Raw genomic sequence first — 22,266 nt, 5'->3', positions numbered from 1 at the left:
CTTAAGGGATAAATTCCCAATTATAACAACTGTTTCAAAGCAAAAAGGAAATTTACCTGTAAATGAAATTTTCTGCTTGCTTTCGTGATCCAATCAACTGTACAATGGCAAAGAACTGCTGGTGTCCATCATATTTTTCTTGTTTTTCTAAAACAAGCATGAAATGATGACCAAAGCAAGACTGCATCATAACCCAATCAACAGCTCCAGGAAGATTGATATCAGTTGCCAAAAATACTATATCTTCACCTGGAAATTTTAAATGTATACTTAAAACTATTTTTTTTGTTAAATAATGCTGCAGAAATAAGTTTTTTTTTTTTTAAATCTTGCATAACTGTTAGGAAAAACTATATAAACTAAGTGTAATATTTAAAAAAAAAAAAGCGACTTCACAGGAATAGAGAACACAATCTAATTATTCTGTTAGAACAGAGAGAGGATAAGTGAACCTACGTGTCGTTGTATAAGTAAATTCCTTATACAAATACACACATTTCCGATGAAAATATGGGAAAAAAACTCTTCATTAAGGGAAAATTTCTTTAAAAATGAAATCAAGTGATCTATTTGACTCAAAATTTGTAGTATAAAAATCACATTCTTCCCGAACCTGACAAAACATTCTTTACTCTTCTTATGGAAAGATGGTTACACAAAATGTTTCAAGGAGGCATGTCTTCAAAATAATCATGGCTCTTTCATGATCAAGCACTTAGAGTGGCGATTTTTTTTTTTTTTTTTAGGGACAAAATCTGAAGTCTTTCATTCCTTCAAGTTTTGCATAATTATTAATAATTGCTGACAGGAAGATTGCTGCAAGCCATAATTTTCTTTGTTCAATCCCCCCACCAGACATTGTCTATCTTTAAGATTAGTAATTTTATCCAGCTATGTTCTTTTCTTTCCTTTGTTGTTTCTACAATTAAATATGATAGTAAAACATAACAATGAAAGGGACTTTCTTGTCCAATCTTTTGTTTTTATGGCTGGAAGGTTTTAAACTAGCATATAGGGTGATTCAAAAAGGACTTTACAACTTCGTAAGTGTATAGAAATTTATTCAGGAGACATAATTTATTGAACTGTCATATTGTAACAAAAAACATCAAGTTTTACCTAGAACAGTCATTTTGGTTCAACGTGGCTGCCATTGGTGATACAGCAGACATCCCATCTGAACTCAATTTCCTCCCAAACGTGACATAACATATCTGGCTTAACTTCTGTAACTGTGGCGGTGATTTTAGTTTTGAGCTCGGCAAGACTGGTAGGTAAGGACAGAACAAGCACTCGATCTTTAATGAAACCCCATAGAAAAAAGTCTAGAGGTGTAAAATCTGCGGAACGAGGTGGCCATGCTAACAGCCCTGCTCGACCAATCCACCAACCTGGGAAACGGTTCCTGAGGAATTCCCTTACCTCTGTCAGGTAGTGCGGAAGTGCTCCATCTTGCTGAAAGTGAAAGCGTCCTTCGTGGTCATCTTCGTCGAACTGTGGAATGAGAAAATTTTCCAGCATATCCAGATACATGATACTACTGATGGTTGTCTCATGGAAAAGCCCACAAACTTTTACTTTGATGAGGGCGCAAAAGACATTCACCTTTGGGCTGTCATGAACATGTTCCAGACGTGCACATGGGTTTTCGCCAGCCCAAATCCTGCAGTTGTGGGTGTTAACCCTACCACTAACATGAAATGCTGACTCATCACTAAAGATTATGTTATCCAGTAATGTCTCGTCTTCCTCTATCTGATGTAACATGGTCAGCACAGAATTCCTGACGAGCAGCTTTATCTGAGTGAGTAATTCGTTGCACCACGGTAAACTGGTATGGCTGCAAGTGTAAACGTCTTCGTAACACACCCCAAGCGGTCGGTTGTGGAACGTTAGTCTCACAGGACGCACGTCGTGTTGATTTCACAGGACTCCGAACAAACCTCTCCCTCACCTTTTCCACGACAGCATCAGAAACATGTGGTGTCCTGGAGATTTGTCATGGCAAACAGAACAACCTATCTCAACAAAATTCGTGCCACGAGTACATTGTAGGTCTACTGGGAGGCTCCTTTCCATATGTATTTGGTGCGAAAATTCCGTTGCACTGTTGTCGCAGATTTCATTTCTTTAAACCAAAACACACACTGAGCACGCTCCACTCCTGTGAAAGTAGCCATTTTTGAAATGCAAGCCACTGGAGCTTGCAGTGATGAAATTTGGTACTACATCAGTAAAACTTGATGTTTTTTGCTACTTCAGTAAATTATATGTCTCCTGAATAAATTTCTATACACTTATGAAATTGTAACGTCCTTTTTTGAATCACCCTGTATATTCCAGCATATAAGTCAACTTCTATTTTTTGCATTGAAAATTCATGTTTAATCATGTATTTTCTGTATATATCAAACGCTTTTTTACAGTTACCTTTTGCATCTCACACAGTGTTACAGTAAAATCTGAACCACTGTCTAAATTTTAATTCAGTATTTCTGCTCTTTTAAAAGTTCACATTGTGACATTTTATTACACTGCACAGGAAGCTGTAAAGAAAGTAGCAAGCATACACAGTACTCTCTTAAGCAGAAAGTCTGGAAACCAAAACCAATAAGCATAGGTGACATCACTCTCATTGCTGCTATATGTGTACATGAGTGGCTTTGATAAGAGAACTAAGTAATTCTTCATTGCCTGTTTAATACTGTACTGCAAATTGGTTTCTGTAAATAATGCTTCCATATGGAAGCACATTTGCTTAAGAAATTTATGATCTCAAAAGGTTACTTTTCAAGAACTTTAAATGTAAACATGAAAACATAACTCCATAAAAATTCCATGAAATTGTGTGATAAAAAAATTTCTTTATCACATTAAGAAGGTGAACAACATTGTATATGCATAAAAATATTAAAAATATCTTCTTCTTAGCTACAACTACTTTCCTCCATTTCTTTTTATCCTCAATTATCTTCCTCTAGTTATTAATACCTAATTCATCGAGGTCTCTAGTCACCATCTCTTTCCACCACTTTCTTGGTCATCCTCTTGGTCTAGTTCCTTTAAGCTTTAGTACATAGCTCTTTGTAGCCTCCCTCTCTTCTCCTATCCTTTCATTATGTTCCAGACATCACAGTTGGTTGGCTCTGCTTTCTCTAATCAGAATTGGTGAGCTAAATCTGTCCTGTATTTCATGGTTATGTCTCTTCCCCCATGTCTCTACCAACAGGCTTACAAATTTTTCATAGGATTTTATTTTCAAAATATTTATCTTCATCGCTGCTTTTATTGTGCTCTAGGTTGTTGTTGTTGTAGTTCGGTTTAACGACACAAGGGCTACTAAGGCCAAATTGTGTCTCTTCATTGTTAATTGACAAAAAGCGTATTGTTAGAGAGATTAAATTATATGCTTCTGTACAAACCAATATGTTTTAGATATAATAAAAGTTCTTCAATATTTGCTTCATTTCCTAAAATGCGAGATAAATCAGGTGATATATTCAATGTAGAGAGTGACTGAAAAGTGTTTTACCGAATGGTTGAATGTAAGGGACAATCAACCAGGAAATGATGGAATGTAAGTTGCGTCTGACAGGATGAGCACTGTGGTGGGCTTTCACCCAATAATAGGAAGAGATGAGTATGGTGAGTGTGTCCAATTCTGAGTCTTGCCAGTACCACTTCCTCTTGTCTGTTTCTTCGGAAGCCAGACAGCCACAGCTTTGGTTCTTCTTTTATCTGGTAAAGTTTATTGTTAGTGTTACTTTTCCAGGTCTGTGACCATTTATCGTAGCAGGCTATTGTGCTCCAGGTTTCCAATCCATATATCACTACTGGTCTGAAGACCTGTTGGTTGGTTGGTTGATATGTTGTTTAGTGGCACAAGGGCTGCTAAGGCCATACTGTGCCTGATTCTATTTGGTAGTGCAATTACCAGTTAAAATCTGTAAAATAATCCCGTCTGCTTTAAGAAATAAAAGAATTCAGCTAGATTTGCATTGTCTCCAATCAGATGGGGTAATGTCAAAGGTTCTTGCAGATGTGAAAGCGATTTGAAAATTTTGTTTTGATAATTATTATAATGATTGCAATTTATTACAATATGCCTCACCGTAAGTGTAGTCTGACAAAATGTACAAATAGGCAGAACTTCCCCCTCGAGTAGATAAATATGGGTTAGATACGTATGGCCAATACATGTCCTAGCCAGGATCACCTCCTCTTGCCTATTTGATCGCATGCTTGATGGCCACAACTTAGGTTACTGTTTAAATTGAAGCAGTTTATTGCCACACTGAGCCTGCCAGATTTGCAACCATTGCTCTTCACACACGTTTTTTTATAACTGATTTGTAGTCTGTATATGGCACTTGGTAGTTAGATCTTGTAGTGATTGGATGTTTAGCAGCTTAATCTGCATATTCATTTCTTTTGATGCCTACATGACCTGGTATCCAACAGAAAGTGACTGATTGGTTTACAGCTTGTAACGCAATAATCTGTGATCTAATTTGCTTCAAGATGGGATGGATTGGTTTGGATGGATTTTTCAATGATTTTATTGCACTCAGAGAATCAGAGTAGATCATAATTTGCTTCCTGGACAGATTAATCACGTGACCCAGAGTTATTTTAACTGCCCACAGTTCAGCAGAATAGACCTTCTTGTATACCTCTTTTGCTTCATCTGACAGATTTCTAGATGAAACCAGTTTTTGGAGAACATGCCAGGATTCTTGCCTGAATTCATTTCTGCATGTCATTCTTTTTCTTGTTTATCATGATTACACCCAGATATTTTTAGGGTGATACTTACTTATATTCACTATGTTCTCTTGTATGTTCTTGTTGCTCCTTTCCATTTTTAGGAAATTTGTTTTTTGTTAATTACAGTCCTACTTTGCAGCACCACAAGGATAACCTTTTATCAAGCAGTGTCTTAGGCACTTATGCCTAAGACACTGCTTGATAAAAGAGTGTGTGCGAGTGTGTGTGTGTGCACATGCAAACACACTTTTTCTGGGGTTTTTTGGGCATACTAGAAATCAAAGTGACTGGTAGCAGTTCTGTTTGACTGGCAGCATGCCATACTAGTACTCCAACGATGTACGACGTATTAGACACTGGTAGGAAATAGCAAAGAGATGTTTATCCAAAATACTGCATGTGTGCTGAAAATAGTGTAATATCTGATAAATAGCAACCTCGGGACATGGAATTTGCTGTTTCTCTCTCTCTACTTTTTGGATAATAAATTTAAACAAGCATGAATTGTCAAAATCTAACCACAAATAAATGGAGGATGTCAGCAGTTCTGCCACCTACTCTTGCCAATTTCTCTCTATGTAATTAACTGTTTTTTTAAAAATGTATTCTTATATTCTTGAACTATTGGTCAAAATAGGACAAAACATTGCAGAAAAATTGGGCACATTAAAACACATACCAAATAAATTGGGAAAGGGAGGGAGGGACTGCCACTCCAGAAGAAAAACAATTATAAAATGTTTTATTCAGAATGTGTGGAGTAGGAATCATAATTTCCTGCTGCATAAACCATTTACCCAGCATGCTTAGTATATGAGACTAGTTTTCTAAACTATACATAGCCTTTGAATGCACCATTAATTGCACTCCTGAACGACACTAGGAAGCGACAATCGAGAATGAAGTATTGTATTAATTGCATTTGAATAATTTCACTTAATCAAATGGTGGAAGTAATGAATGTGGCACTAAAATACCTAGGAGAAGTTGTAGAACTTTGGTCTGCAGGTTTTGCATTTCCAAAGCAATGCAAAACATACCCAAGGACATCCTTCCTCACTTTATAACATGTAAAAAAAAAAAAAAAAGCAATGTGGAGTCTGTGTTGCCTAGAGTTGAAATCTAGAAGTAAGAACTAAAATAGCACCCTCACTCAATAACTAGTAAATGCTGGCTTCCCTGTTGATCACAGTTATTAAAAACCAATGAAGGATTACTACAGAGATACATCATGAACATTACACAGGTTAATGGATGGCCAACTAATCAGTGGAATAACATTCATATGTAAACTTAACTGCAAGTGTTGATATACAGGGTGTCTCAAAAATATTGGTACAAACGTTTAGGGGAGGTAGGAAACATCTAAAGGAATGTGAATCACATAGGAACCCATAACCGGAAACATCACCGTAAGTCGGTAGACAGTGCTGTTCATCAGTTCGCGATAGAGAAAATTTCTGGTTTACTCATTCAAGAAGTAGTCGCCGCACAAAGAGCATGCATCAATATACGAACTGTGAGCTGGCAGACATGCACCTAGTGTACGGATTAGCAGAGGACAATGGACGAGCCGCTCAACAAATTTATGGAGAATGCTTCCCAGACAGACAGGTACCGGACCACCGTTTGTTTGTGCGTGTGATCAAAATTTGTGTGATTATGGGTCATTTAGAAGTAACAGGAGTAGTGCGGGCAGACCACATTCGACGCGAACTCCCACCATGGAAGAAAGTGTGCTGAATGCCATCCACTACCAGCACACGTGCCATTGCCTCTGCCTTAGGAGTGTCTCGTTGCAGTGTACAGGGTGTCTGGCACAACGATTCCTTACACCCCTTTCATCTCCAAAGGGTTCAGTTACTGCTCCCCCAAGATCATCCTGCATGTGTGGCTTTTGCGCAGTGGTTTTTCCAAGAAAGTGTTCAAGACTTGAATTTTCCAGCCTATGTTTTTGTTCACGGATGAGGCTTATTTCACTCGGGAAGGCTTATTCAATCAGCACAATGCTCATGTGTGGGCTCACGACAACCCACACCGTGTGAGCTCCCATGTGGCACAACATTGCTTCGCAATAAATGTGTGGGCAGGTATGGTCGGTGACTGCTTAGTCGGCCCATACCGGTTACCATCCCGCATGAACTCCGCTAAATATCGGATCTTTCTTGAACAAGTTCTACCAAGGTTACTTGACAATGTTCCAGCAAATGTGAGATGCAACATTTGGTTTCAACATGACGGGGCACCTGCCCATTATGGAAGGTGTGTTTGTGACCATTTGGAACAGGCGTTTTGGGCTTCAATGGATTGGCCGTAGTGGACCCGTTGCCTGGCCCCCACGCTCACCTGATTTCTTTATGTGGGGGGGGGTCCTCAAATCTATCGTGTATGAATCGCCTGTGGAGATGGAAATGGATCTCGTGGCGAGACTCGTCTGCACTGCTGCTACTGTCAAAGAAACTCCAGGTGTGTTCGACCGTGTCGGCCAATCCATGCTGTGTCGGTGTCACGCATGCATCGCGTCTCATGGTGGAACTTTCGGGCATCTGTTGTAACATCATGAAATGCATCTATCTCGTACTCCATTGTTAATATTATGTCAAATAAATGTTTGCCACTAATTACTGTCTTGTGTCATTTCTGCTTCTTGTGCCTCTGCTACTACTTTCCCGTGACATTTCCGGTTATGGGTTCCTATGTGATTCACATTCCTTTAGATGTTACCTACCTCCCCTAAACGTTTGTACCAATATTTTTGAGACACCCTGTATACACTAAATTCATGCATCATCAGAAAAATATCACAGACTGTAGTACACTTTTGAATTACCACAAATCTATACCATGTCAGCCAAGGAATTAAAGCATGACCTTCTCCAAAGCTTAACCATTGAGCCTCACAAAAACTAATAACCTGCCAGGTTTAAAGAATGTTTCTTTCAACCAAGGCTTTTATGAAAGGTTTCTTGTATTCATTACACTCGCTTGGCTTTAATTTAACACCTAGGGTTTCCATCCTTTTGCAGTCATTTATAAGCCCATACTTTTCCTTATGGAGCCCCACTGGCTCCACATCCATACTGGCAATCAGTAGAATCACCAATGGGTGCTTATTTATTTTTTCCTATTATAACTGTCCAAAAATTGACACTATTTACAAAAACAACTACTTTGTAGAGAGACTGAAAAATGGTTTTATACCAGTATTCTTGCCCATTGCTGTTAGACACACCAGCCAAAAAATTAGAAACCTTTTCAATTGACATCAACAGATAATTAAATGTACAGTAAGCAAATGTAAGTTGTCATATTGTATTGATTACAAGTTCCTTGGTTGCAGATAAATACTGTATGTTTTTTTTGGGGGTTTCTTCATCAATCAGTCATGGGGAGAGAGGCGATCTTTCTGAATTCAGAAAGGTGTTGATTGTTGGAGCATGTTTAGCAGGAGCCACAATTGAGACAATAAACAAACTCACTGGTGTGCCAAAAGCAACATCTCAAAGGTATACAATGAGTGGAAGACAAAAGGAGAATCCAGCTTTAAAAGAAAGGAATATAGCAAAAAGTCAGTACTCCAAGACCACAGGAATTTAAATCTCCAAATATGCGGCAGGAGTTGAAGAATCTGGCATTTGGTAGTTCCGTGCCTATACAATAGCCACCTCTTTCTGTAAATATATCAAAATATTCAACTGGAGTACTGCTGCCAAAACCATGATCATGTGTTGGTCTGAAAAGTCTAGATTTACACTTTTTGCATCAGTGACAGGGTGAAAGAGTGGTGTGGAACTAATGAAGCAATGCATCCATTAATGTCTTGTGTCCACCACTCAAGCAGCTGGAAGTGGTATCATAGTATTAGCATTAGTAGAGCCATATGATGCAAGAAAGCAAGCTAATATAGCATCAGTCAAAAAAAAAAAAAAAAACCTTTCCAATTTCATCCATCCATTGACTCCAAATGTTTGTTTAGTTCTGCCTTAAACTTACTTAAGTTGTCGACCTCCAATGACAGATGGAAGTTTATTCCAACAATCGACCACTCGCTGGCTACAGGCAAATTTCCACACATCAATTCTACAACTGTCTTTTCTTAATTTGGATTTATTTCCCCTCAGGTAAGTAATTTAAGCAAGAGGAAGAATCCTACCAGCATTGAGCTTACTCTAATCATTCATGGCCTTATACACCCCAATCAGGTCACCTCAAAGTTGCCTAGTCTCCAGACGCTGCAATTTTCAGAACTTAAGCCTTTCTTGATAACAGCAATCCTTTGTTCCACTCACCAATCTCGTTGTCCTTCTCTGTACTTGTTCCAGCAGCTGTACATCCTCCCTAAAATGTGGCCTCCAGACCTGTATGCAGTACTAAAGGTGTGGCCTAATCATTGCCTTATACGGAGGATTGATTCAGCCTTTTGATAACTATTTTGACATTAATCTTGCTTGTGACGTACGGCAACAATGTAAATTTTTTTTTGTGCAGGTGCAGCCCCAAACCTTATGAACAGGTGCATTGGTTGTAGTTGTTTTAATGTCGACAGGCCTCGGAAATTGGACCCATGGTTGGAAGATTACATAACCGCGCTTTCTGAAGAAGGGTACAGTTATGCGAAAATTATTGATAGTGCAAGTCGAAAAATTTTAGTGTATCGAAGTTTGGTATCCATAAGGTTTTGAATGGCAAAGGAAAAATTCCACAAAGCAAGTGGGCGGAAAACACCGAAGGAACTGCAACCTGCTCCAAGTCAAACGAGGGAGGTAGTACGAAAAGTGCAGTTGCTCGTTGTCGGTGAAAATCCAAAAATCCAAAGAGCTATAGCGTCACATGTGGGAACCTCCCAGTCAACTGTTTGTCGCATAATCAATGAAAATTTGGAGAAGTAGCACAAGGCCCGCATACACATTGATGTGAACGAAGAATATGTTTATAAATGAAAAGTTCTGTAAAGCCAGCGTTTGGTATGCTGGCTTCTGACATATTTTGACATTCTGTTTATATATTGACATTTGAAATAAATTTTGACATTCCTGAGAAATACTGCCAACTGATGCTTCATGATTCAGGTGTGGATGATCCAGACAGAATTCTGGTTTTAGGTGATAAAGAACTCTTGGTTGAACTGAACAAAGATACAATTTATGGAGATGGCACCTTTGATAAAGTTCCAAACATGTTTTACCAACTGTATACATGGCATGCCAAGGTGGGTAAATTCATATCTGCCATGTATTTACATTTTGTTACAGAAAATGAACTTGGATACTTATAATAGAATGTTTGAAATCATAAAGCATTAGTTTTTTTTGAAATCATTAGTTCCAAATCTGGTGCTTCAAAAGGTTTTAGTGGATTTTGAGAAGGCTCGTCTTTCCACACACACTGAGGTCAAAGTCTATTTCCATCTGTGTCAGAGTCTCATCAGGAAACTCAGCAATAATGATGGCTTGAAGACTGAATTTGAAACTGATATAAAACTCAAGCTGAAGTCTCTTGCTGCATTTACCTTTTTCCCAGTCCATGATGTGAGGAGTGTCTTTGATGAGCTTGCCGCCACATTTCCAGATGAAGAGAGCTGTAATGAGGTGCTCACATACTTCTTTTCCACGTACATTGAGGATGTAGCGGGTAGAGATCCCCAGTTTCCAATAAGAATATGGAATCATGATGATGCAGCTCTTGAATGGTCGCCTAAAACTACAAACTGCTGTGAGGGATTTCACAATGCACTTAATTCCCTATTCCACTGCAGTCATCCCAGCATGTGGTTTTTGTTTGATGGACTGAAGAGGGACCTGGCTTGCCACAGATTGACACTGGCTAATGCACAGGCAGGTACGTCTAGAGGTGAAAAAGAGAAGATATAATGTACTGCATGACTTGGTTGCCACTTTTGTGCAGGAATATGAGCAGGTAGAAGATAAACTGAAATACTTGCAGAGCTTGGCTAACTTACAGTAATGAAAATTCTATTCAAATCCTTGACAAATAAATAAATCACTGAAATATGTCTGAATTAGTTGTTTGTTGATAAAAAGTATTGACTGTTCACTTTGCAAGACAGAGAAAAAAATATTTATTTTTATAAATAAAATAAAAGGCTTTAGTTTCCATAAAACCAGAGCACTCAGACTTATTCAAGGTTAAAATATGAAAATAAAAGTTATATTAAAATACATCGTATAGAAGTAGAAATAAAATATATAAATTCAACATTTTGTTGCGTTTTGAAATATGAAATAATTTGTTTTTTGTAAACTAAAAATAATGTGAGCATTCTTCTGTGTGAGCATTTTTCTCTATGAGCATTTATGACAGTGGGGTTTTTTCATGTGTGCATTTATCTGGTCACCATTTTCAGTATATCATCCTCATGTATATACTGAATAGCAGCACTTATAATTAAGTAATAGATCAGTATAATTATACTGAAATTAAAAGTATATACAGAAATAATTATTTAACAATAATATTAAAGTAAAAATAGTATTTATAATACCTTGAAGAGTTGTTATTGATTTGTGTGAATGCATCAAATGAGGCATAACCTGTTCCAATGAACCCTGCCATTTACATGATGCTCCAGGACAAGGGCAAGAATAAGGTCTACATGAGGAAAAAGAGAATACTTCACATTTAAATGAGTCATTTTCCAATTATTTACTAAAACACTAAAATTAAAATAGCAAAAAAGTAATAAATTCAACATTTTTTGACATTATTATTATACCTTAGGAACTTCAAGGTGGTCATATTTTAATGCTACTATTATACTATATTTTATATATTAATTTTACAAATATTAATCCTTGTTTTATTTTACCAAAGGCAAATTTCTTTAAATTTCTAGTCAACTTATTTTCTGTGTTACTAGAAAGGGTATTAACCACATCATTTTTGGATGGCATACTGTTACTACTGCAGGAAGTATGATTGTGACATAATACTATTCAACAAATGGCTACAATCAAATGGGTAATTAGGCTATTGGCCTGGATTCTGCTAACCTCTTCCAAGCCAAGGATGTTTTCACATAAAATAAAACATCTTTCATGCGTACAAGGTACACATGTGGTTTTTTTTTTTTTTTTTGGTTTGATTTTTTTTTGTGTTTATCTAATGCAGTTTGATGAAATTCAAACTAATGGTATTTGAATTTTGTAAATCAATTCACTAGAACTCTAGATATCGTACCAGTTGCGAAAAATGGGTCATGCACTCTAATCACACTACTATTGAGTGCTCAGCACAGACTAGTAGTAGGAGCATTAGAAGTGCCTCTGGCAGAAGCTGCAAATGATGTCACTTCCGTGATGCATTTTTCGTGACTGATCAGATTTACTCAGTTATAGGTACCCCCCAAGGATGTTTCACATCAAAAATGCATGGGATAATTATAACAGGGAACACAGATAACCTGCAGTAAGTAAAATTAGTTTACAATCAAGTTACTAAAAGGGTTAAGCAAGATAAGGCAGATTATGAGATGTCTTCGGCTAAGAATGCAAAGCATTCTTGGCTTATGTTAACACTAGAAGGAAAGCAATGAACCACACTGGCCCACTAAACATGAATGGCTTAACTACTGGTGATCCTGCTCAGGTAGCTGACAAGCTAAATAAATATTCTACACCTACAGTCACCTGTGAAGAATGTTTTTAGGAATGGGAATATCAGAAGTAACCCCAGTTACAAATGGTAGCTAAATGATTTTGTCGTAAAGATTGAAAAGAAAGTGAAAAACAAATTGTTCAAGCTTAGAAAAATAAGACACCCAGAACTGATGGGATCTACCTAATTATATTAAAAGATGTAACAAAAGAGATAAGCAAACCTTTAGCCATCTCATAGACATTCTGTTTCTGCTGTATGCTTTTCATACAGACACTTCCATGGGCACTGTTCTTCTGAATTGGCTTTTATAATTTTGCTCTCTCTCTTCCTAACCAGTCTGAAGATGTGCCACAACCAGTCAGTATCCTTTTACTTTCGAACTTCAAACTTGCAGAACCAACTTTTCTTCTTCATCATTTATTCCTTCAACTTATATTTTCTGGAACAACCTCCCCTCACACATATTTCCTGAAAATTCAAGAAATTCGAGTCTAACAATCTATAGAAATTCAAGTCTAATATCAACAAGTATCTTTTTTCATCTTCTCAACCTTAAATCCATGCACAGTACTAAGTGCTCTTGGTTCTAATAACTTGTTTGTGGTTTCCTAAAATAAGATAAAAAAATACAGTGAAGTGAATAATTACAGACCTATAAGCTTGACTTCTGTTCCATAGTCACTGGCAAAAGAAGTAAAGCAAGACCACCTGGAAAGGAATGCAGTTAATGGCAGCCATAACATGGATTCGCTGAGAGAAGATCCTCTCTGACCAATTTGACTGGCTACTATGACACAGAAACAAAGGAACTGGATGCAAAAAATAATTCTGACATCATATACTTAGATTTCAGAAAAGCTTTCTATACTGTCCAAATGAAAAACTGCTGTAAAAATTGGAGCAGTGTAGCATTAGTGGAAATGCTGCTACTATGGATAAAGGGATGGCTGAGTGAAAAAAGACAAAGACTGGTTATCAATGAGCACTGGCTCTTCTTGGAATATTGTTATTAGTGAAGTCCCCCAGGGTTCAGTGTTGGTCCATTGTTGTTTTCAATATTTATTAATGATACTGATGAAGGTGTATCAGGCTTAATGTTCTTGTTTATACTATGGCACGAATGCCAGGTCAGAAGTGTTTACAATATTTGTTTTGACAATGGATGCAATCATTAATCATATTTAGCAATCATGTAGGTTTGAACCGGGGTCCACCCAAGTGAGTATGCTTCTGCACCCTTCCAGATGACCACTCAGCTACACCATGCACAATTATCTAAGTTTACAGATGACACAAAAGGTACTCCTCCAACAAGGTATAGGAAAATTAGGCAGTTGGGCTGAAGTGGCAAGAGAAGTTTAGCCTTAAAAAGTGCAAGATACTGCATATTGGTAGCAGTAATTCTAGAATAACATACACTGTGTGGTACACACTAAGATAGTAGAGAATGAAAAAGACCTTGGGGATAATTTTGCAATTTGACATTAAGTTCTCTGGGCAGTGCAGATGTATATTGCTAGGGCAGCTCATGGGGTTTAGCATTAGCATTAGTAGAGGCATTTCATGCAAGAAAGCAAGCTTATGCAGCATCAGCCAAAAAAAATAATAATAAATAAATAAAAAATAACCACGTCCACTTCACCCCTCTGTTCGTTCGAAATACCTGTCCAGCTGAGCCTTAAACTTATTTAGGCTATCAACTTCCAAATTGATAGCCTTTGATAGTTTCTAGTGATAGTTTCTAATGACAATCAGGAATTTTACCAGCAGGAATGAGATGATATTTCTAGTTTAGAAGGCAATGATAAGGCTGCACCTGTACTGCATACAGGTCTTGAAGCCTCGTTTTAGGGAATTATGTGGATCTGTTGGAATGGGTTCAGTCAAGAGCAATAAAATTAGTGAGGGTAACAAAAGGATATGCTTACCAAGAAAGACTTCAGTTCTGCAAATTGCAATGTATGAAAATCTGGCACCTGAGAGGACATCTAATTGAAGCATTTAAGGCTTTAAATGGATCGAGTAAACTAAATGTTGATGACATCTTACTCCTTTTCAAACAACACCCATAACAGAACACTTTTCAAATGAAAAAGGATGGCTACAGGATACATATATTATTTATTTGTTGTTATTTAGTTTTTTTTTTAGGAGCATTAGCAACTAAGGCCATATTGCTCTGTGGATATGCGGTGATCATTCCCTGACCTTTCCGCATCCTCCGCATTTGGTGGTCACGGGCTCAAACCCAGGTCTAATCAAGAAGCGTGTGCTACACACTGCTGCTCCTGCCCACCTGGCTATGGAGGCGCCAATACATATATAAAATTTTTCTTTCAGCCAGACAGTAGTTGATTGCGAGATAACAACTGTGATAACAGGTAGTTTGAATAAATTTAAGGAGGAATTAGACAAATTATTACAGGATATGGACAGTTAATGGATTTTTTTTTTTTTTTTGTTTATTTATTTTACTTTTCTTTTTTTGGCTGATGCCATGTAAGCTTGCTTCCTTGCATCATTTACTAATACTATTTTAAAATTAACATAGTCGCTACCAAAACTCAAAACAGTAATCGCTTTTCCTCACCTAAATTCACATGTTTCTTCATGATCACATTTATCTGTGTGAAGCAGTTGTGCCTTACAACCAGAGGCTGAATACTTGCAAGGAAACATTACAGTACTGGCGACCTTTTCCATTGCTAAGTTACGAATGTTACCTACATAGAAAAATTAAAAAAAAAAAAAAAAAAAAAAAAGTTGTTCATATATGCTGCTTGCAAGTTCACAAACTGCAAATTTGTTGTGATATAGTTAACAATAAAAAAGCAACTTCATTGTATATGCTAAATATATATATATAGTTAAACTCAATTATGTATATACAATTAAACTTAATTATAACTGGCATTAAGGGATCAAAGAATATTTGCCATAAAACCAAAGTAATCTGTTTTATGCATAATAATGAAAGAATCATTATTGTATAAAATTACAGAAAATTTAATAATTAAATCGTACATGTTCTGTAACTCAGCATGATTATTCACATGAAGAAATTGATTTTCTGTCATCTGTATCCTGAATAACATTATTATTTCTTTAAAGTCATCCTGAACATTTACGACTATCGTGTCTGCTTCTATTTCACAAAATTAGCTATTGCAGCCATAGGCCTGGATGGAAAACTGAACCTGAAGAATATCAAACAATACTGTCCTATTTCTTTCTAGTGCCTGTTTTTACAAACCTGAACTTGCATTTTAAATAAATGCCTTTTCATATGGACTTATATCATACAGAACTAACTCCAGCATTTCAGCAAGTTAATCTAGTAATTACTATATTTAATCTGTCAACAGACATGTGGCAGAGTAGCTGTCCTCAGCATTCTTTAAAAAAATTTTTCTACACAAAAGCCAACAGTTCAGTTCCACTGCAGTCTCTGGTACATTTCAGCTATAGTATGATAATTTATGCTACCAAAAATAAAATCTTTTAAACTACATTTCAAGCATAGGCAACTGGATCAAAAATAATAATAAGCAAATTTTTATAGCCTCAAACATCAATGGTTTCAGATTTCAGTAATGTATAATTTCACTTCTAAGGGCCAATCATATAAATTTTATGGATTACCCTCAGAAACCCTTTCAAAGAAGACCCTTCATTCATTCCTTTTTATATGTAATCATCCAAAGTAAATAGTTTACTCAGACATGCTTATTAATTTAGCAGACTCCCTTGTCCAAATGTTTGTATACACCAAATAATCTCCATTGATAACATTCATCAGCAGGGTATCCCCTGAAGGAGGATAATGTATAAAGTAGTGTTCTCATTAAATATCGCAGTATATTCTCAATTACTCCACGTCAGAAAAACACTTTCAGTTATCAAAAATGGCTTTTCAATTTTATTGCCTTTTTTTAATTTTTTTTATTAGAAATAAGATACTGCATAAACAAAATTGAAAAATACAGGCCTTAGTGAAATACAATAAACTCCCAATTGAGCAACAATTTATGAAATTTTTATCTTACAAAAAAACATTTCACACTGCACATTGCAATTTCACAAATTAATTTAACTTCTGATCTGATTTTTTACAATACTTTCACTCTCATGTCAGACAGCCAAGTAAAATTAAGAACAAATTAATATTTAAAAGCATATATTCAGACTGTTTAGTTTAATTTCAGAATTTTCAAAATCAGTTGTATAAATTTCTTACATTGTTTTCTTCGCCTCAGGAGGTGTACCACTAACAAAAGCTGTACATGCTACAATTTGCATATATGCTGCAGGTTGGTCACCCTGGGATAGTTTAATGTTGAAATAATTTATCAACTAACACTATTGTTGTTGTTATTTGGTTTTTAGGAGCATTAGCAACTAAGGCCATACTGCTCTGGGGATATGCAGTGGTCATTCCCTGACCTTTCCGCATCTTCCATATTTGGTGGTCACGGGCTCGAACCCCGGTCTAATCAAGAAGCGTGTGCTACACACTGCTGCTCCTGCCCATGGAGGTGCCAACCAACCAACTAACACTATCTGTGTATCATTAAAATTTTAATCATGATACTGTAAATCCTTTTAAAATTAATATTTCGGGTTTACACTTAAGCATCCTATGCATTTTAAGTTCACAATGCCCATCAGCATTTTTATGCATAATTAGTGATGCAAGTAAAGAATATTTTCCAAAGGATTATTCTTTAAAATTATTCATCTTTACTAGATTGGTAACTGCACCAGTTATTGCTATTATTAATATTTTTTCATTAAACAAATTTAATGCAACAGTTTTCCAAACGAATTAATTCCATATTGATATGTCTCTCTCTCTCTCTCTCTCTCTCTCTCATAAGTGGATTTTTTATGCAAAATATAATTAACTCAAAATTGACATCAAAACTGTTTAACATGCTAACATTTGATATTAAAAAGGGAGGGGTTTATAAATAAAACTGAATTTACTTACCTATTGGACCCCTACATGATGGACAACAAGTAAGTTTTTGTCTACATGTAGAACAAACAAGATGTCCATTCTGACACTGAAGAATTGGCGGAAGCACATAATCAAAACAAACAGGACACTCAAATAGACTGGCAAGATCAGCTGGCGTTGCTGTTGTAGTCTGTGATGGAGCTGAATAAATAGGAAAAATTAAGCTGCATGCATAAATATTTAAATTCAAAATAAATCATTTCCCAATATAAATTCACTGTAAAAATGAATTTAATAATTCAAGACAACTGTCAGCACATACCCAAACCTGCCAACTTATATGTACCAAAGAGAAAATTACAAATATCACTATGAAATGCAATAAACTTTTTTTTTAAATTATTTTCTTTGTTTTTAAATATTCTAGAAGTATTTTATTATATCTACCTCTAAAGACATATTTCACGTATTTAAAGAAAAAAGAAATCCAATCTTGCTCTACCCTTCAATATCTTTCAGGGGTGGTACATTGGAAAAGGTTGGAAGTCCAATCTGTTATAAAATTTCTTCATTTGCAAGGCAAAGAAGCAAAACAAATTCACGAGAAGAAAAAAGTTGCATATATGGAGGACCACAGCTAATGTAGCCCATCAAATGAGATGGCAAAAAATTGGAAAAGGCAGTTGAAACGCAGGTGAATTAGTCTGCATGATAACCGAAGAGAGGCCAAATCTCAGCCAAGATCCTGCTGTGGATAAAGTAGAACAATTAGTTCTTGAAAACAGATATATGATCATAAATTTTTATAGCAAATGAAGTGAACATTAGCTGTGGGTCTGTTTGCACCATAATGCACAAATTCCTGCACGTGTCTAAGGTGGCAGCCCGATGGGCTACAATATTGTTGACACCTCCTCAAAAGTGTTCTGCACAATTATTGGAAGTTTGTAGAGAAAATGTTAATGACTTCTTTTAATGAATTTTAACTATGGATGAATGCTAGGTACAATCACTACCCAGAAACAAAACAGACGAGAAAACAATGGAAGACATTTACCTTTTTTTTTTTTTTTTTTTTTTTTTTGTTTGTAGTTGTTGGCGCATCAGCTTCTGTGGCCATAATGCACCTCCCAAGGTTTTTGCAGTACTTTGATCCAAGCCCGAGGCAGGATTCGAACCCGCGACCTTTGGGTTGCCAGGCAGGCACTTTACCCACCCGGCTAGCCCGGTCGGCACATTTACCTTCACCAAACCCCAAAAGAGCCTAGATTCAATTATCTGCCAAGGTCACATCAGTCTTCTGAGACTAACAGTATTATCCTTAGAGATTACCACCTCCAAAAGGGAACAGCAACACTAGAGAATACTACAGAAACCTCCTGGGAAAGCTGAGAGGCTATCAAGTTGACTAAATGCAGGAAGCTATCCAAAGATGTCTGCCTCCTAGCAGGCAATGCTTCTGATCATAACACTGCAATCACAGTGGTGTTTGCAACCAGGTGTGGCTTGGAAAATCTGCAGCACTCAACTTTTTCCCCCACTCTCTCAGCTTCAGACTTCTTCCTGATCTCTAAAATGCAGAATTCATTATGAGACCGCATTTTAGACTGATGAAGTAATTAATAAAGTGGAAGCTTGGTTTTATGCTGAAAGCGAGGAGTTCTATTCACGAAGCCTGAAAGAGCTTACTCACAAATGGGAAAAATGTGTAACTATAGAAGTTAATTATATGGAGAAGGATGAAATTGCCAGCCAAGTTTCAAATCCCTACTCAAATGTTCCTAGGTGAGGACAAATATTTGTTGACCATCCCTCAAACCAGTCTTATTAGTTCTATTTTGATATCATATTTTCAAGTCATTTTATAAATATTTTACATTTAATAATAATTCATTCCATAAACCCCCCCCCCAAAGTCTATCCTACCAATAATCTTGTTCAGGTCTAAGTGTATCTGATTTCATCAAATCATTTTCATCACCTAGGTGCAGCCTCACATCATACTTAGGGATATTTTAGCCAATTTTAATAAAATTTGTGAGAATATTAGGCATCAACTTAGTGTTCTGATGGGCATTTATGACAGCTTGAAGAACAGAGTGGTGCCTTCAAAGGAATTAAGTGTGCATGTGCATCAGCAAAAAAACAGTGGCAATCACAAGGCAGAATGCACTGGTTCTACAGAAGGTAGCTATAATTGGTGACTCTGCTGTCAGGGAAACAGGAAATATATATTGTGCAAAAAGGATAGTATTAGTATAGCCACACAGTGCAAGGAAGCTACAAGATTTTGCTACAGACAAAAAAAAAAAAAAAAGGCAGGTAGGTAGGAAAATACAAATTATGCACTTCCCAACTTATGTAACTAACTACCCAGTTGAACTTTTGAAATTCTTTCTTCAAATGGTCAGCCTCAACTACCTGTGGAGGCAACCTTCCAGTAGTTTTTTTTTTTTTTTTAAACTCGCTAGCTAAAAGAAAACTTCCTACAAAAACTAATCTAAACTTCACTACTGTAATCTGAATTTATGTTCCCTTGTTTGTTCTGGAATTCTTTATAATAGTTAAAATTCTGCCTTCATTCATTTTACTAATCCCTCTCAGAGCCTTATAAACTTCAATCAGGTTCCCTCTAAGGTTCCGGGTTCTCAAGCTGTGTAGCATACATCTTTCAACCAACAATTGCATAATCACTACCTGCCAATGGTTCCTGTACTTTAAGCACTGTGATTTCATCTGATTCGTGACTAATGATGAGGTTAAGAATATTCTCATCCCTAGTATTTTCCTTAACATGCTGGTACAAATAATCATCTAGTTTATTTCAAAATTTTGTTCTCCATGGTGAGTTTCCCTCCTACTTAATTCAATTAAGAAGGGGCAGGTGGAAGTTAAGCTTAATATGACATTCACGCTTGCTTGCTTATTGCATCTTCATGTAGAGACTCTCATCATACTCTTCATAGTCTTCTGTTCTGTATATTACTCCACTCTCATATACTTTTGCTTTCAACGAACTCATACCACACAGATTCTGTGCAGGTAGATGTAATTTCTGATGTAGCAAAAGCTCTTTTCACACTTAGGCTGCTTTTGATAAGATGCAAGACCCCACCACCCTTCTATCTTCCCTAAATACATTACATACCATAGTAGAACTCATTATCCCCAATTTACAAGCACCACCATATTTCTGTTAGCCCTATTATGTCGGCATTGGTTGTCCTAATCAGGAGTTCAAATTCAGCCATTTTACTGACAACTCCTGTTATTACTGTAGACTCAGTTAAGACTAAGTATTGTTTTATAGTTTACTACCCTGACACAGCCCTTGAAGCTATTTAGGCTTTTTTCCCTTGCTTTACCTTCCCACTCATGTGAAAGGCTGCTATCCTCAGAACACCTTGCCAACATCTGCTGTTGCAACAACAACAAGAATTTGAGGTTAGTGCAAGCATTAATTCGACCCCTATCATTAGATAAACATGGATCTATATTATCCTTCTTCCCTTTCTCTAGCAGTTTCCCTGAACCATTAAGGTATTCTCGGTGACATTGGCAAAAATCCTTTACACAACCTTTGTTCAAATGAATACTGCCGTCCAAAAAAAAAAAAAAAAAAAAAGACGACTCCTACCAAAAAGTGCAGGCCAAGCTGATAAAACTTCCCCTCCCCAGAGCCCCTTACAGATTCCCTCAAGTCTTGAGTTAATCCATAAGGCTTTCAGTATATAATCCCTCCTATGGCATCTGGGTAGACTTGTGTACATATTCTGACTTAACTTGCAGTTTTTCAGAATGATTCATGCTTAATAAGTGCCATGATGTGATTTTTGGTCAGAACAACAAATGATCAGGTCACGTTCATTTAATATCGTTAGCCCCCGCATGAATAATAATCTCTCACTCTCTTTACTCCTTTAAAGTCTGAAAATCTATTGGTAACATTATTTATTGTTGCTCCTGGCAAACATACCCTGGTTCTGGTTCACCTATCTATGTTACAAAAAATTTTACTCATTTCCCTGAAAATAGTGTCTCAATAAAACTAAACCTCCTTCAACTAGAGCAGTAAGTACTTGACTATTGTTTTCTTGGACATGAATCAGAGGTGGGGTACATTACTTGACAGGTCACGAGACACCCGAGTCCCTGAGAAGGTCCCAGTTACATTTGTTTCTGAGGCAAGCACTCATTTCTTCAGTGACTCAACTTCTAGTTTAGTTATATTGTTCAATAGAATTATTAACTATGATATTTTCACTTTCTTTCAGTAAAAGTGAATCGGGAAGAGGGATTCCATATAGATTTAGAAGATTTCTTGTTAGGGCTCTTGAATTTGGCTGATGAGTTGGTAAGTTGTTTAACAATGTATATCCCATTGAAGGATAAGAGAAGTTTAGTGAAAATTTTAATTGGGATGTTATTGTATGTTACTAATATATAATGGTGAACTAATGCGTGGTTCCTTGGACTAGTTGTGTTTATACTGGCATGTATAATCTTAGATATTCTTGCAGATTGTACTGTGCATATAAATATATATAAAAAAAAAAAAAAACAATATCCTTTCAAGGGTTCACTGAATATATTAACAAAAATAAAGACAGTGGGATAAACCAAAAAAAGAGCTTTGGCTACTAGGTGCTACCCATTTCATTACCTGTATATGTTGTGGCTGAAATAATAAAATCCAGAACTTGAGCTAAATAATATCAATATGATTTTGAATAAAAATTTCAAAGGATCACCATGTGCATCAAGTTCTAATTTGAGATCAGTACTCTTTACAGTGCAAGTGCAAAGAAAAGAATCATCAGTTGAGCTTGGTTTGTCTACTAGACTGACCCTAGAGTACATGCCACATTCTATACAATTGACAAACTCATGAAATGACTCACAATGGAAATGCCCACAGGCAT

General features: G+C 36.5%; 1 protein-coding gene across 4 annotated transcripts in view; it reads right to left on the bottom strand.

Moving 5' to 3' along the window:
* The window catches only part of LOC150082200 (E3 ubiquitin-protein ligase Siah1-like), a 44,053-nt gene that overhangs the window by 4,623 nt on the left and 17,164 nt on the right, over window positions 1-22,266 (bottom strand). For all 4 annotated transcript variants that reach the window (XM_090380045.1, XM_090380043.1, XM_090380044.1 and 1 more), the window contains exons 3-6: window positions 17,375-17,545; window positions 14,975-15,107; window positions 11,270-11,376; window positions 57-249 (exon numbers count right to left, since the gene is read on the bottom strand). In XM_090380045.1, coding sequence (XP_090236171.1) covers window positions 57-249; window positions 11,270-11,376; window positions 14,975-15,107; window positions 17,375-17,545 — 604 coding nt within the window. The remainder of the gene's footprint in view (window positions 1-56; window positions 250-11,269; window positions 11,377-14,974; window positions 15,108-17,374; window positions 17,546-22,266) is intronic.

The sequence above is a fragment of the Mastigoproctus giganteus genome, chromosome 8 (genome assembly GCF_048544385.1).
Source record: "Mastigoproctus giganteus isolate SK-2022 chromosome 8, ASM4854438v1, whole genome shotgun sequence".
Classification (NCBI taxonomy): domain Eukaryota; kingdom Metazoa; phylum Arthropoda; class Arachnida; order Uropygi; family Thelyphonidae; genus Mastigoproctus; species Mastigoproctus giganteus.
This window is presented reverse-complemented; position numbering and strand designations above follow the sequence as displayed.